Source organism: Erithacus rubecula, assembly GCF_903797595.1.
Source record: "Erithacus rubecula genome assembly, chromosome: 3".
NCBI classification, from domain to species: domain Eukaryota; kingdom Metazoa; phylum Chordata; class Aves; order Passeriformes; family Muscicapidae; genus Erithacus; species Erithacus rubecula.
The window spans coordinates 124653513-124670706 of NC_136689.1; the positions used below are offsets into that span (position 1 = coordinate 124653513).

Below are 17194 nucleotides of genomic sequence, written 5' to 3' on the forward strand. Positions count from 1 at the left end.
AAGCATACAGAATTATTAATTCTATAATACAAAAAGTCTTGTATGACTGAAGTTATAGAACTGCATGGATCAACTCCAGAAAGGGATCTGATTTATTAGTATTGGGTAGGATGCCAAAGGAAGTTCTCTACATTGTCTTTTAAGTATTCATAGGCCACTTTTAGATTTAGTGTGAGTTTAGTGGCTAGAACTGCCTAAAGGTAATCCAGATATTCTAAAACAGATACCAGGGCTTGCTTTAGAACATTGTGCTGTTTAGATTGCTTTAATGTCCTTTCAAATGTATGCATAATTCAGTGTGTTCAACACTAATAAGATAATCGAAATGGAAAAAAAAAACCCATTTATTAATAAAATAGGCACCGAAGAACTCATACAAAGAGAGATAGTCCAAAATCCAAAAGGCATATTTCAATCTCAGATGTAATTACGGGCAAAATAAGCCACATGTTCCATTAAGAATTATTGTACTGATAAGAGAAGTGTATTTGCTGCAATATTTACCATATATTGCTACATACACTGAACAGAAATCTACCCAGTTTAAGCAAAAAGAAACTTTCCTGTTACATGAGAATTTCCTTCTAGCAGCTGAAGGGAGCCTACAAAAAAGAAGATGGACTTTATACAAGAGCATGTAATGACAGCACAAGAGGGAGTTGATTCATATCAAAGGGAGTAAATTTAGATTAAACATCAAGAAAACATTCTTTATTCTGAGGGTGGTGAGGCACTGGAACAAGCTGCCCAGGGGAGCTGTGGATGCCCCATCCCTGCAGGTGTTTGAGCCCAGGACAGGGTTTTGTACAATGTGCTCTAGTAGAAGGTGTCTCTGCTCATGGAAGAGAGGTTTTGGAACTAGATGATCTTTTGCATCCATTCTAACCCAAAATGATTTCATGATTCTATGATCTTTCATGCAAATGAAAATACCTAATCCAAATGAAGCCAATAGACAAACTGCAAACTGTTGGCAATATGGACTCATAAGCCACACATCAGGGAAGCTAACAGAATCACATATATATACATTTCAGATTTGGACTGATTCATAGTTATGGGAAATCAAATAGTTCTGTCTAGGAACTTCATGTTCATGAATTTGACAGCAAGAATTTCTTGCTTTTTAATATGACCAATGGAGAGAGCAGGTTATGACAAGACCTGCATGAAGGGAGCAACTACACATCTTTCTCAAACCAGACATGACCCAGAGACCTATATGCTGACATTAAGGAAGCAATCCTTCCAGCATGTCTAGAACATGAAAACTGCTAATGTAAAATAGCAGGAGAGGTCTGCAGCTCCTGTGACATGTGGTTGAGTGCTGATGAAGTAAAGGGAATATCACATCCAAGGAGATTGCTTCTGATTTGCTTTTCCTTCCACTGGAAGTTGGGCCCTGTGTCAGATAATGCTTCACCATAAACTCAACACATTGTGAGGTGTTTGGTCATGTGCACGACTAGTAGTGGACAATAAGTCATATGCATGCATAAATGTTAGGATTTGTCTGTAACAGTCATAATTAGAAAATGAGATATATTTGCATATATATGTTTCTCTTTCACGTATTTTTGGAAGACTGTTGTACTCTGAATTTCTAGAGGAGTTGTTTTGCATGGCATGAAGTGAATGAAGACTATGACACATATGAAGTGGATCTTTAGAGACTCATAAATGTATATGATCATAGTTACTGTATGTTTTAAAAATTAACTGTATTGATCCAAGTTTCTTAAGTGGTGATAATGGAACTGTGTCAATTTAAAAGAAATGCATTTCATATTATAATATTTACTGTGATTTGTATCCTTTGTCTTCAAAATCACTATAAGAAATCTCAGTCAGGCATCTCAGGAACAAGACTGTAAATACCTCAGTTGCAATTAAAACTAACATTCAGCTCTGAAATTTATGTCAAAGGCAAAACCAAGCTAGTTCACCAACTCCAGAATTACAAAAACTTTTCTGCCACATTCAGTGCTAATGGCTCTGTGTGTTCTTATTATCAAACTGAATCAAAACTGAACCTCAGTCAGAGAAGGACTGACCACATTTTTAAGATCAAAACTGAGTCTCTACATTCACAAGCTCAGTTATATGCCAAACTCAAAGCAGAACAGGATAAAGCCAGAATTTTAAAGTTCCCTGCAGCTGCTCTGACACACCAAATTCTTCAAGTGGCTTTTGGCTATCAAAAAGAACAAAAATGCTATCAACAGTGCCTAATTTGAAAGGCACTTTGCAAGAACTGAAGGATGCTAATGGAGCCAAGATTTACCAGTTATTAGTATGCCAGGAAAAAAAAAAAAGTGTTTTCTTATTACTTATTGCCTCTCACATTAGTTTGATGATTAAAATGCCTGTATAGCTCGAAAGGAATGTTTTTATACAACATGCCCCTAACAGGTAGAGCAAGTTGATAGCAAAACCATCAGGATGAGCATAATTAAAATACAATTTTGACTTTATATTAATAGTAGACCAATACACTAATTAAAACCAACATTTACTAAACTTTCTATTTACACTAGTTCAGACAGCACAGGAGGCAAAGAACTGTGTTTCAGAAGCATATGTGAATGTTAGAGCTTCTGTCATCCAGGTGCCATTTCTAACAGAACACATGTGTGCTGAACAGTTGGCAAAAGAATGAAAAAGATTACTGCAGATATATGGGCACACAGAATCTGGAATGACAGAAAATTAAGTCCATATAGAAGGTGACAGACTGCTTGTAAGAAGATATTTTTTCCTACAATCTCTTCCCTCTTCATGCATGTGCACACATGCATAGGAAGGATTAAAAGGGAGAGAAAGGATAAGGGGGTTTTGATGAAAAAATGTTTTATTTGGTATTTCTGCTTTCTTTTCAGAAAGGAACATAAAAATAATTTGGTTATTAGGAAGCTCTGATTCCTAAATTTGGTCAAGGCAGATGCTCCTCCTGTGAAATCAGCATCAATACCCATAATAATAGTAGCACCTGTCTTTTGACATCAAAGTTCCTCGCCTGAGAAAAAAATAACGTAAACAATAAACTTCATGTATTGTACTGTTCCTCCTGGCTTTGGTGTTAAACAAACACACTTGGCCAGGCATAAGTGTTCTTATTTTGGAGACCTGGAATGTGACTGACGTATTGCAAGACTTCCTTATGAATTCAGACTGCAAGAAATGGCATTGTTTACTGTCCTGTAGTGAAGGGACTGTGCAGTGAAGTTCCTATGTAGCCTTGTTGAAGCTGAAGAGATCTTGAGGATAATTTCATTGCATCTGCTAGTTTTCATCTGGATCCAGGTCAAGGTCAACTTCATTGGAAACATTAAGATAAAAAAAAGCATAGAAAGCCAACAAAAATACCAGTATAGCTGCAAGGACAAGGGCAACTTCCTGTGGAAATAAAAGAAAAAGAAAAACCTGTTAGGAATAATACTATATTTTCAGATTAATCAGGAGTAAATATTTTTTCCCTTCTACAATGCACATCAAAATAACACCAGACATATATAATTGCATAAGGCATTGATGCTTTAAGGAATTCTCTGTTGTAGTCACCATTTCAAATATTGTAGAATCCATTCACTAGATAAAGATTTTGGTGAGTCTGGTATACCATCAGAAAGAGGACATTTAGCTTAAAAATCTTTAGTTGTACCTAGAAAAAGGAGCCTTAAACCTTTTTATTATCCTATTCTTTTTTTTTTTTTTTTTTTTTTTTTTTTTGTTTTTTTTTAAGGAGAAGACATAATTCACAAATCACAGTTTTGAACATAAATTTAAATTATGAATTTACGCTGTGAATTTTGATGTTTTCTAGCAATATGTTACTGCTTTTTGCCAACAAATTTGTAATTTTTTAATGAAGCAAACACAGTATGGTGGAAGTCAATGAAAATTGCTACCTCTACCTCCCAACCTCCTGGCATGCAGTACAATATGGAACTACAAATTCCTTCAGAATTGGATAAAACTTTTCTTTCTCATGCTCTGCAATAAAGCAAAAAGCACAACAATTTGCACTTGCCTCTCTTCCCATAAAATATTGCAACTTTCTGAATCTTCCTTAATTAACATAAAAGAGAATTCCAAAGTATACATGATTTATGGCAGCTTTCAGAAGCAGAAAAATGGTTTTATATGCATTATACTCATTATGTGACTGCCTATCATATTAAGGCAGGACTTTGTAAAAATATAATTATAGTACAATAATCCTTTTTATTTTTCTTTTATTTCCTATATTTCTTTCATTTTTATTACTTTCAAAGAAACCGTATTTCACATTTTTAAGTTTTTATTTTTCTGTAAGGCACAGCACAATTCCAATACTGTTGACTCTCATTTTGCTAGACAATGAAAGAAGAAAGATAAATTTGTGAAAAATCCTTATGTCCCTTCAGCTCACAGAAAGTATGACTCTATAGCTAACATCTACTGCTTGACTCCTGATCATCATGATGAATTTTTAAAATTGTGCACTCGAGATTCTCCAAAGCTTAGTTAGCACCTCCAAACCCCACTCTCCTTGTAAGGAGAGAAGCAAAAGTTCCCCTCCAATTCTCAGCTTCACATTAAGCTATAAAACAATTGCATCAGAACAATCCCAATGTGCATTTGAAATGAGAGAAGAAAAAAAGTTTATAGCAACTGATCTGAATTGGTAGAGAGAATGTCACATTGAACCTGAAAGGAGATGCCTACACTGAACTAAGACAACAAGACACCCTTTACTGTCCAAGGACAGAATCTGCCTTTGGTGTAGGATTCATTGTGTCCTCTAAGAAAGGCCAGGTAATTCTTCCCAAAAATGACCCTTTCTCCCCTTAGAGCAGAAGGGAGTGCAGATGGTACCTCTTGTGTGCTCTGTGGGATCAATCCTAGGTTGGTGTTGGCTTTGTGACCTGCATTGTGTCCACTGACATGAAGGAGTTAAAACTGTGCATTTCAGTTTTTAAAGTCTAGCCCATAATCTGGCATTCTTCTATAGAACAGCATTTAATTTGCATTTACATGAATGCATTATATAGTTTATCAGAATGTTGGATCAATAATTCAACATATGCCATCTAATAAATTTTGAAATACTACTGCCTAGTTGGCATATGTTCTATAGGAGCATATTCTTTATTCTATAGAAACCCTTGCTTTGTATTTTATATGAATGGTTGAGATATACTTTAAATTTGTTTTACCACATTAAAATTGCTCCTGTAAATTTTCTGAGGCTGTTGGCTATAGATTTCAACTACATTTTCCTCTTAGAATGGTACCATTCTCTGAACTTCATCCTCCCAATTTCATGATTTGATTTTTTTCAAAAAGTACATCTAATTCACTCATACATTAAAGAAAAGTGATTTTTGCTTTGTTGCAGTTGCAACACGTCAGTATCTCACAAAAGGGCACGGCAGTATCAGACAGGTTTCATTTATTTCCTTGTATCCACAGCTGTGCTCCCAGACCCATCTGGCCACACAGCTACTAATCTTAAGAGGATGTAATAAACAAGTGACATACAACTGCAGGCTCCATCTGCTCAGGAGAGTGGACAACAAAACCATACAATGCAGGCACCAGTCACACTTGACACAGACAGCAAATTCATTCCAGTATTAAAAAGTTTTTCCCTTGTTTGGATGCCACACTTCCCACGCTTTCTGTTTTACAATAGTTTTACTTTTCCCCTCCCTTCTCCCCAGTCTCTCTTATGAAATGCTGTGGGTAGCAGCAGAAAACTTTTCAGAAACCTTTGCATTAAAGATTTGTGTCAAAGGAAGTGGAATGGGGAAAATCTTGAGTTTCATTCTCAGGCTGCCCAGTAACTTTTTGACAGAAGTAGTTCTTTAATTCCTCTGCCTGGATTTCACAATGAGTAACACTGTGATTGCAATGCTATTTTCCTTCCACAGGCACTAGGAAATGGGTGGGTGGATCAGTATTTATTATGCCTTGGAAAGAAAAGTCTCTTTAAAACTCCAGGTTTCAGAATTATGCAAGAAACTTAGATTTGAATTACTGAAAAAGGCAGAGTAACAAAAATCTAAAATAAATGGCCTTACAAAGGACATCTGGCTCTCAGCAAGGGATATGCAGTCTCTTAAGAATTGCATCCAGTTTATGAACTTTTATAAACATAAATTTTGCAAGGTAAATAGCAAATGAGATGCTACACCGCTGTACTCCATTTGCAACAACAGATATATATTGTCATTTTAATTTGTTTTATACTTTTCAGGCCTTGCTGTTTGTATTTTAAGTCATGCATAGAAATGAAATGTTAAAATACTCCCCGCTTGGCATATATAGCTCCCTTTCTCTTGCACTTTATGGATCATCCCCATCATCCTCTGCAAAACCCATTTACTCAAAGGATTTCACCATGAATAATTAAAGAGTAGAGAAAAAGTCCTATAGAAATAAACTTAAAATGATCAGAGAGTTTTTTCTTTCTTTTTTTTTTTTTCCTTTTATGTCATGGTACAGAACACAAGGAAACAACATCCCTACTCTCAAATCCCAAAGCACAGCCATAAAATCCTTTAAAAAGTAACAGATTTTTCTATTTTATCCTCTTACATGTAGAATAACATATGTAGAACCCTACTGATTTCAGTTTGGTAAGTTTTCCAGAAACTTTTCATAAAGCAAATGCATACCATTACAGCATAATGAAGATTTAATTCTCCTATCATTTTTTGGTCAGTTTTATGTCTCTCATGCCAAAATACTTGGATTATGTCCTCAAATTCACCCTGACCGAGTGGCAGATCTGGGATGGAAACAAGATTAATCAGGAGAAGGGGTGAGGAAAAATGTTAGCTATGATAAGACAAATCTGGACACTGTGTATGGCAGCATCATATCCTACACATTTAGAGAAACATCATACTTCCAGGAAATGTCAGTGAGGAGTTTTTTAACTGTCCTTCAAAGAGATTCACACCTTTTTTACCTGAAACCTGCTTAAAACTAAGTGAAAGAGTACCACAAATTGCTCCCTTTGAAATGCTAAACTCTTCCTAGCTCTTTCTGGAAAGAGACGAAAAGAAAATCATGTTGATCAAGGATAGCTGTAAAAATAAATTTATAGGAACATACAATCTTTATCTCATATAGTTCCTAACTGAAGACTTTAGGTGAATATTCACTAAGATCATGTTTTAGAGTTTCAACAAAATCATATTTATACATCAATGTTTACTTCCTTAATGCAGGGCATTCTACAGCTAACAGAAGGCAACGAAAGTAATTTATGAACTTCCATCCACACTTTTTAGGCTCTAATTTTTTACTGTGAAAATTTCAGATGGAAGAAAGATCACTGTTGTCTCAAATAATGAGAACAAGGTGCAATTAGAGAGTCATTGAAATCACCTGGCTATATCCCTACAAAGCAACAGGATTCATTTAAAAACAGCTAAACACATAATAATATATACAGGTATCAAAGATGCAGACAGCACTTACTAAGGGGAGTATTCTGCCTTGAAAAACTGTGACTCTAAGAAGGTCTTTGGATTTCCTGGATAACTCAGTGTGATTTCTGGATGTACAAAGGTGGAGGGATTTCCAGCAGGGAGATGACCAGTATTTATTTTATCATAGAGAAGAATGAGAGGTAGTTTGGTTACAGCATGTAATTATATACACCTGTATTTAAGTAAACCATTTCACAGTGTGGGGTCCTTTTATCCTGTTTACAACAAACTTTCAAGGCCCAGCTGCAGTTAGATAAGTTCAGCCTTGAACTAAGATGCCATTTTCTAGGAGCAAGAATGATTGAACATTCTTCAAGAAAATATGGACTTCCATACATGTGAGTCTTTTATCATCTGATCTCTCTCAAAAATATACATTTTTATTTACCAATTAGAAAGAATACTTCAACTTGGGCTTGTGTGAAAAGGAGGACCTGGCTGCCAGGAGGCAGCAAATTCAGCTCCCCTTGCTGGTCCTCTCCTTCAAGGCCATAGGAAAACTCAGAAAACTTCCATGATCAGTTCTACATTCTGAACCCCTGAAGAATCAGGTTATCAAAAGTATTAGAACCCTATGTTTAGCTGATCAGACTTTTTTTATATAGCATCAGAAGTTCTCTGATGTTGGCATTTTCCTCCAATTGTATTGGAGAAATTAATTTCTAGGTTTTGTGGTTTTGCTGTTGTTGATTATTCTTTGAACTGCTACAGACTGGTCCTAAGTAGAGACATAAGAAGGCTTCAGAAAGATGGGCTACTGCTCCAAGCTGGTACAGAAAATCCTTTGAAGATTTTGCTTGGTGCATCTTTTTCACATGTAGAACCACCATGATTATGACACTTTAGTGTTCAGGTCAGGCAAGGGTCTTATTTTGTTCTTCTCTGTACATGTTGCTTCCCTTTCCTCTCATGTCAAGGTCAAAGTCTGACTCCAAGGATAACTGGGAATATCACGCTTTATTCACTGGTGACACATTAAGCTGCTCTGCATATTGTGAGATACATAAGTTTTGAAGACACAGTATTTTGGCTATTACAAAGTGCTTAGACTTTGCAGAAAGTATTTGGATGAAATTTTATGATCTGTAACATATAGATGTGCAGATCAAATGATCTAATAGTCTCTTGTGGCCTTAATTTCTACAAAGCTATGAAACTGCATCTTGGCAAATGTAATAGACCAACTTAGCAGATTATGAACAGTATGAAATTGGAGAATATCCTTGGCTAAAATACATGAGGAATGTCTTGTTATCTATTCCTATCTAACTTGTTCCAGATGAGATAAAATCTCCATAGTGAGGTATCTCACTACAGAACAGATTAAGCAGATATGCAAAAGAATGACAGACATTCTATTTAAGTAAGTTCTCACTTTGTTTAGGAAACATTTTTTCTTGCCTGAATCAATGTACTGTGTTGCTACTAATTCTCTGTGGAGTGATATTCTGCAATCAATAATGTCTTTGCAAGTACTTTGCAAATACTACTGTTAAGATCTGTGCCTACATTTAGAGAAGAGAGAAAACTTCATCACGTTTTGCATGGACCACTGATTTGTTCTTGCAGCCTGTGAAAAAAATCTCTCCCCAAGAACACCCATAACTTTCAATCTCTGCATAGCAAACTCCAGCTATCTGGGGTCCAACTTTTCACACCTCAAACCATTTTCTGCTTGTCACTCTCCTGCTGGCATGTTTTCCTCATCCAACAAGAGCAGAGCTAGCAGCAGTGGTGGAAAGCTTTCCTGCTCTACTGGGTAAGGATGAACAACTGGGCTTCCACCAGCAAAAACCCCATGTGGGGGGGCCAACAAAATGACCCAGAGAAAGTTCAGAGACTCCCTTTTTGGTCCTGCTACAAAGAATTTTGTCTTATCCAAATACCAGGAGACATATAGCATACTGCTTTCTCTTGGAGCTGTTTCTCAAGACAGGGTCCTGCTTTTCCAAGAGACACAATGTATTTTGGCACTGTCTACATTAGTGTCACATATATAAACAGATCCAGTTCAATAGCTCTGCTACAATATTTAATTTTTAAACATGTTTAAAGAGCAAATATGACACACCAAGTACTAGCATGGTCACCCTTCTTGAACTAACTTTGGATAGTTATTAGTGCTCAGCTGCTTCTCTGACATTATCAACACAGATAAAAATCCCTCATTGGGGAAATTAAAAAGTACTAAATGCCAGTGACTGAAAGAAACTTTGTTACTTTAAACCTTGCATTAAAATGACAAGGCAATCAAAGTTTGACAAGACAAGCTAATTAGCATGCCAGCGATGAAATGTGAAGAATCTCCGGGGGATTGGTTCTGAAAAGTTTTATGTCATTTATAGGGCCTTTTTTTAAGCTAATGTTGTCAGCTCTCATGTGAAATACACAACAATTGAATTTCATTATCCTTGTAGAAATTAAGGAATACAATCCCTTCACTGTATCTAGCCCTCTTTTTTCCTGCCCTAAATTCTATACCAAGTCTTAGTTTACAGCCTGGCATGTAAATTCTTCAGGACACTAATGCAAAACAACCCTAGAGTTATCAATGACATTAAAAAGCCTATTGTTTTAAGTGGCTGTATGGTGGTTATTGCATTAGCTTATTGTGAGTTTGTGTTTCACAGAACTACAAAGATATTCCCCTTTTCCAGAGAACTTATACTTTTGCATTTATCCTCCCTCTACAATATTTTTATTAGCTTCAACTTAACTTTTTATAATAAAAGGTTAATTTATTTTGAAATGCTGCATACTGCATCATGTACTGAATAGATATGTATATACACAAATAAAATACATTCCAAACACATGTATGTGTCTGGTTTCTTCTCAAAGATTTACAAGAACTTTGGACATTTCTATTACATTGCATTGTAGCTATATCACTTTTTCCTCTCAACACAGATGGAAGTTAATCAACTGCTACAGCACAGAATTAGGACCTACATAATAAAAAAAAAAGACTAAAATCCCAGCCTTTGGAAGGTGAATCATGTTGTTTATCACCATTACTAATTCCAGGGAAAAGGAGGAGTTCATAAGAGATAGTGGGGAATGAAAATGGGTTTCTGCTTGGGGTGGCAGGTGAATTCCCTCCTGACCTACCTCACCTCTCCAGGTGCCCTTAAACAACAGATATGAGGTCCTGGAATCTGAGAACCAGGGAATGAGAATGTGGATGAAGATCCATCTAGGCTGGAGGGGCCTAGGGCAGGGCAACCTACCCACACCCCATGAAAACCTCCTCAATTAATAAAATAAAAGGGGTGGTAGTCATTGGTGACTCTCTTTTGATAGGAAAGGAGGGTCCAACATGCCAAATGGACCCAGCCCATAGGGAGGTGTGTGAGCCTTGGGGAAATCACCAAGAAACTTCCCAGCTTGGCATAGCCCACTGACTATTGCCCACTGGTTTTCCAAGTGGACACACACAAAGTCCCAACAAGACCAAGGATGGCCAAGTGGGACCTCAGGGCCTTGGGACAAGTGGTCAAGGGATCTGAAGAGCAAATTGTGTTCTCTGGCTGTCCTGCCAGTTGCCATCATACCAAACATAAGTTGTCAAGAATTATTTCAAAAACTATCCAGAAAACAACAGAGAATTATTTAGGATAGCTGTGGAGGATAATTGTAAAAAGATAGCACTTGGACAGGTGGACTGAGCAAAACAAGCCATGCTTGAGGGAGGGCTTGACACCTAAGCAGCCTCCCCAGGGGTAAGGAAGGAGATTTCCCTGCAGACACTCCAGGAGCATCTACTGCCCATGGTGAAGTTCTGCTGCTGCAGGGACTGAGCAGGGTGAAGAGCTGTCACTGCAGGGTGGGAAGAGGGGCACCTTTACCCCAAGACATTAAATACACCTCACTTCTGTGCTGAGCACTGAGGGGTCTGTCAGCAGAAATGCAGACTTTACAGAAATTGCCCATGTTCTGGTAGAAGTAATGTAACATTTAGTGAGCCTGAGGTTGTTGGTATTTAGCAGGCTCAGTGAGAAAGATGCAGTCAAAAGTTCTGCCTTCCTTACCACACAGAAAATCCCTGAAGGAAAGGTGCACAACTTACCTTCTTTCTTGCTTCAGCTCTGTCAGCTTTTCTCAGCAATTTGGAAGCAAAACAAATTACTGTGATCTATTTGGGGATGATCCAGGTTTGTTTTGGTTTTTTTTTTAAGGTCCAAAAGCACAAAAATATATTACAGGCAGATTTTTTTTTTTTTCTTTTCTCTTGGTTTTTTTTTTGGTTTTTTTTTTGGTTTTTTTTGTTTTTTTGTTTTTTTTTTAAGGCAGAAGCAGAATTGCAAACCTGAGACATCACACAGTGCAACTAGGAGAATCCCAGAAACACACCCACTCAGGACCTGAAGAGCACATGTGCACCTTGATGGCAAAAGTCCTTTATTCACTAATACTCAAATCTTCATTACATATATGATTATACATATGCTTTCCCATTCACCCTCATTTTTAGGGAAGAATTACTTAAGAAAATAAGGAAATGAAACAGGTTTTGAAGGACCAAATCTCATACTCTTCTCACTTGTGAAAGACATGCAAAAATTTGTACATTTTAAAAGAATTAGGCTGCACACTAAGTCTCGAAGTAGAACATCACTTTTAAAAGGTCACGTCATTGAAAGAAAAATGAAAAGAAAAAGGAAAATTTAATAAGAAATGAAGGAAAAGGAACTCAAAAGGTTAATAATCTATCCTTTAAACAAAAAAGGCAATCCACTTTTTCTCATTAAAACCTGACACACAGCACTAACTGAGGAGATTATGTTGTGAAAACATACTGCACCGCACAGTAATGCTTGATCGAGATCAGCAATCAGGAGCAAAAAGAAAGCACTGCTTCGTGATTATAATAGCAAATTCTGGAAGACAACCAAATACATCATCTGGCAGCCTAACAGCTGTTACAGCTTGGTAGTAATACCTTGGCATTTGCTATAAGCTATAACTTGAAAAAATTGATTTCTCATCTGCCAGAAACAAGAAAATGCTCTCCTTTTAACATTTCTGAAGTTTTTTTTACTAGAATACCCAGTTAATGGATCCGCTTATTTATTTTCCTCAGGTTTTACTCTTGCTGTTAAGTTAATAGTACACCAGTTAGATTAAAAATTAAGTTTGAGGAAAAAATAGTGGAGACAACATAAATAATGTGTGTTCAGACAGATCCTGTTTTGATGGCACACCAGGTAGCAGATAACAGAAAATATTTCTAATTGTCCTTCTTGCTCATATTCACAGCTGTGATAAAAATTGTTATACTTCATACCTGCCTGAAACTGGAACATTTTCAAAATAAAGTTTAGTACCTTTCCGTATGTTTTGCTGTTAGTTAAGCCTTCTTTTTCCAAGTCAGAGGCAGTACACAAGAATGCAGACTGAGACAATAATGCTGAGAATTAACAATACTTAACAAATCCAGTCTTTAAATTACTACTAGTATAGGGTGAGAAGAGGAACGTGAGAAATGTTTATTGCAATTTGTCTAGCTATATGAAATAGTTAAAAGAATTTGTTCTGTGTGTAGACAGGCTCCTTAATACCATCAATTTTCTAAGCACACAGTACTTTAAACCTTAAAGTAAGCATGCATCATAACAAGGACATAGACTACATAAAATCTTTCAGCACTTCAAATATTCAAGCCATTTTAGGGTTAAGTAAAAGCAGCTCATCATAAATATTTTAGATTCTAGCATTCTACTTAGATTTTGAAGTGTCATAAACAATTTCTCTCAGAAATCAATATTCACACAGTACATCTATGGGGAAAAGAAATAAACACAAAGGTGGTTTGAGCTATCAAAGAGGTTTTTTACCTTTACGCCTAGTGCAGTTTTCTTGGCCTCTGCTTTTAATCTTGTAGCTCTTAACATAGGCCTGGTTTTCTTATAATCTTGTTTCCCTAGAGTAAAAAAACCGTATATTCAATGAAAACAATGCAAAAATAATATAAAGAAAGTGAACATTTATTTCAGTTGAAAAGTCAGATTTAACATATTAAAAACATCCTACAGTCTAGTATTTTAAACATCTACTGTGTAACACAGGGATTCAATCTGTGAACAACCATGCCTAACATGGACAGTGGCAGAAACAAGACCCAGCAAATCAGTGTAGAACCTGTTACTCCAGAGTGACATCAAAATATATGTATGGATAGATATCCACCAGTACAATGTTTAATAAATTGCTCCATAGGAATTAGTCAGCAAATAAATAGAAAAAAGGTAGATTATGGTTTTTCTCTCTCCTTGAAATCAAAACAAAAATTTTCATTAGAATTTTTCTTGGTTAGTCATCTCTAATGTAAATATAAATGTGCAATACAAGACATTCTGCTGAATGTAAAGGTTCATAATTCTGAACTGGAATGTTATTTGCAGGTATCAGAACTCAGAGATATGGAGATCAATCTAAGTAAACACTAATAAAACCATTACTTGACATCATCTGCTGGTAGAAATACATTACACAAAATCTTCTAGATTAACTTTTTACAAGTTACACGGACTATCTCCTGCAAGAGTGCAGCCTATGGCTTGATTACTATGAATCCATATGAACTGAGTTCAGAGTGAAACATGTAAGTATTCAGAAATAGTAGAAATAGTATAATTCATTTATCTCAATAATGAAGCCTAAAACACTTGATATCTTTCAGGGATAGTTGTGCTGTCTGAAAGGCCTGGTAGTGTTGTATTATGAACTATTAACCACAGCTTCTTTAAGTTAAAAGAAGTCAAAGTACAGATACAGTCACAAAAGGAGAAGAAAAAGAATCTGTGAAGAAACTGCTCAGAGGGACAGAGCCTCAGTACAACTGCTTTGGCTTTTTAAAAAAATCCTTGTCATCTTTTCCCCTCCTAATGCACACATACCTTTTTTGTTCTTTATGCCTAATTCCAAAGCTAAACTATAATGCTTAGAGCAGAGTGTCTGGCCTTTTTCAAATCACTAAATTTACCTATTTGTACATTGCTTTCATTACTGCTACAGTCAAATAGTTTAGCCTCTGCTCTTAAACTTTTTCCAGCGGTTTTGTATACAAAAATCCTATTTTTTCACACAGATGTGATTTTACAGTCATGATCAATAATGCAAATTTCTAATTTTATGGCTACCTTGAAAACTGGGAAATTATAGTGTAGTGATGAAATTCTGTAATGTGAATGTCTTCTTCCAGTGATACACTGGATTCAAGGAAACACACTTCTGACTTTGTCTACTCCTTGTATCACCCTGTTCATACTCAGTACAGAGATGGTCTGTGTAGCATACCATGAATGCTGAACTCTCATTACGAATTTGCTTTCATTGTATAATCTCTCCTTAGTCCTATGGATTATACATTGTGAAAGTATCCACGTTATTCTTTGGCCAGACATTATTCATAAAAGACTTGAAATAACTTAAAAGTACTCAATAACAAATGGAAAAATAACTGAAATCATACATATTAGGAATAAAAAAAAAAAAGGGCAGCATAAATCCAAGGAAACTTACAAGATAGACTGAACAAAGAATGACAGAAAGAAGATTTATGTCAGATGCTCTAATATATTCATCCAGTCAATACATCTTATTAGAAGAACATGACCACTGCAGCATTATTTTTCAGAAGTCAGTAATATATGATAACAGGATGCATCAGGAGTACAGTAATTTTTTAGAACAGCTGGGAAAAGACTTCCAGAAACCACAAAAATGGCTAAGTCATGAGATGAATCCAGCCAGAGAGAGAATGTGTTTCTTCTCCCTAAAGTCCCACACTCATACTTTCACCATGAAATAGTTAAAAAGATCTTTCAGAATTTCCATTACAAATGTCAGGAGTTTATTACTCATAAAAATATACACCAACCTTGAATTTTTTTGTTTGTTTGTTGGGAGCCAACTTTCCTAAGTGATGCAGCTGTTCTTACTTGTGAACAAACTATAGAAATGTATCAATCTAAAATGTTTCAAGCAGGAAAAATATCTTTGTTTAGAACTATGTAACTGATAAGTGCTAAACTCAATCTCAGTTCTCATAATTCAGGTCTGCTGCTCTTCCATCAGGGGCAAATGAAACAAGATAGAAATTTCCCTTCCAGTGATGCAACAGCATTAGGTAATGAAAACTAGAAAGCTTGGTAAGGTCCATAAGGAATGGAACACAAGACAGCCAGTAAACCTCACCTCCCTTTCCTCCTCTATCCACAGCTCAAGTGTGGAGGTCACACGAGCAGGGACAAATGTTACATAGAAGACCCAGTCTGTGAAATACATGTATGGGCAAATCCATGCTCATTCATCCAAATGAGAAAGCCTATTGGTGCTCTTTGCCTTGGCTTCTGGCATCCTGCTACTCTTGATCCCAGTATCATGGCTACAGCTAAGACTGGATTCTACTTACCTAGAGAATACTTCCAGATTTATATTAAGTTTGATATGACCAACTAACTCTCCTATAACAACCAGGCTATTTCAGTGATGACTCTAGAACTGGGAGTTCTCCAAATCCAAGCACCTGCCATTAATTTACCACTCTCCTTGCTAAATGTAATAGCCAAAAGGAAAAAAGTACAGTAGGGAAACAGTCCACTAAGTGCAAAAGTTTAAAAAGGGCATCTGTGGACTTCTTTGTAATGAAAACCAGACTCAGCAATCATACTAAAAGACTCTTAAAACATGTGAACTTTCTGAGGCCTTGGGAAAGACATCTGCACTACAGGACTATAAAGAACAATGAAATGCAAAGCTCCTGCCACGTGAATACTGATCATTACCACCTGGAAAACAAGCAGAAAAAAGTGAAACAGGCTCCCTACAGCCTCCCTTCTTTTGAGCTTGCAAATTCAACCAGTTGGGATAAGTACATTCACACTCTCAATGTCTTCTAGTTTTATCTTACTTATCCTGCAAGCTGTCTAGTCCATTTATCTGCCAGAGTCATCATTTGAAGCCATTTCTTCTTCTCAGGAAATGATCATCAAAGCCAGTTGAGACAGACCCATCAGACAAAGCCCCATTTGTCTCCTTTATCCAATGCCTATCTGAGACACCAAGTTTTCATGATGGAATATATGAAGGCATGAAGAAGACAAAAAGATACAAGTGGAATAATTCCAGAACAAATCTTGCTTTTCTTATTACTTAAACAAAATCCTTGCCTCTTTAACTAGTCATTATTGTTCCAAATTTGTCATCTCTTCTCTCAAACTCTAAACTCTAGTGCCAGCTTCCCTTAACATTTTTTATAACTACTGCTATTAGTTTATTTATTTTTAAACAAATGCACCACTTCTTTCCTTTTTCAGGTCCATCACTTCCTTTTTTAAGGCCAGAGAAGTACTCTATGATAGGGCAACTATTTTTACTGAGTACAGCCCTCTGCTTGTCCTGCTTCCTGACAGTGCCTCCAAAAATCATCCACCTTCCCATTCAGTGCTTCCATCCTTCTTTTCCACTCCTTGGGTGGAAAGAAAGTGACCTCAGCAGCACCTGAACTGAGCTGTGCCACGTTTACAGGTCCTGTTTGGAAAACTTTCCACAGGTAGAAATTAAGACTATTTTACAAACTGTAACAATACAAACTGTATTTTACAAACTGTAGGATGAGAAAAGGGAGTTTTTTGCTAGTAAAACAACTATGTTGTGAGAAATGACAAAGGGTGCCTCCTTCAGAGTGGATATTAGGGATTCATATA

At 36.4% G+C, this 17194-nt stretch overlaps 1 protein-coding gene across 1 annotated transcript in view; it reads right to left on the bottom strand.

The window, feature by feature from the left end:
• Window positions 1–333: 333 nt before the first annotated feature.
• TRIQK (triple QxxK/R motif containing) overlaps window positions 334–17194 on the bottom strand; it is a 57973-nt gene continuing 41112 nt past the window's right edge. The window contains exons 4-5 of the mRNA XM_079301570.1: window positions 13322–13407; window positions 334–3396 (exon numbers count right to left, since the gene is read on the bottom strand). Of these exons, the coding sequence (XP_079157696.1) occupies window positions 3283–3396; window positions 13322–13407 (200 nt within the window). The 3' untranslated portion in view covers window positions 334–3282. The remainder of the gene's footprint in view (window positions 3397–13321; window positions 13408–17194) is intronic.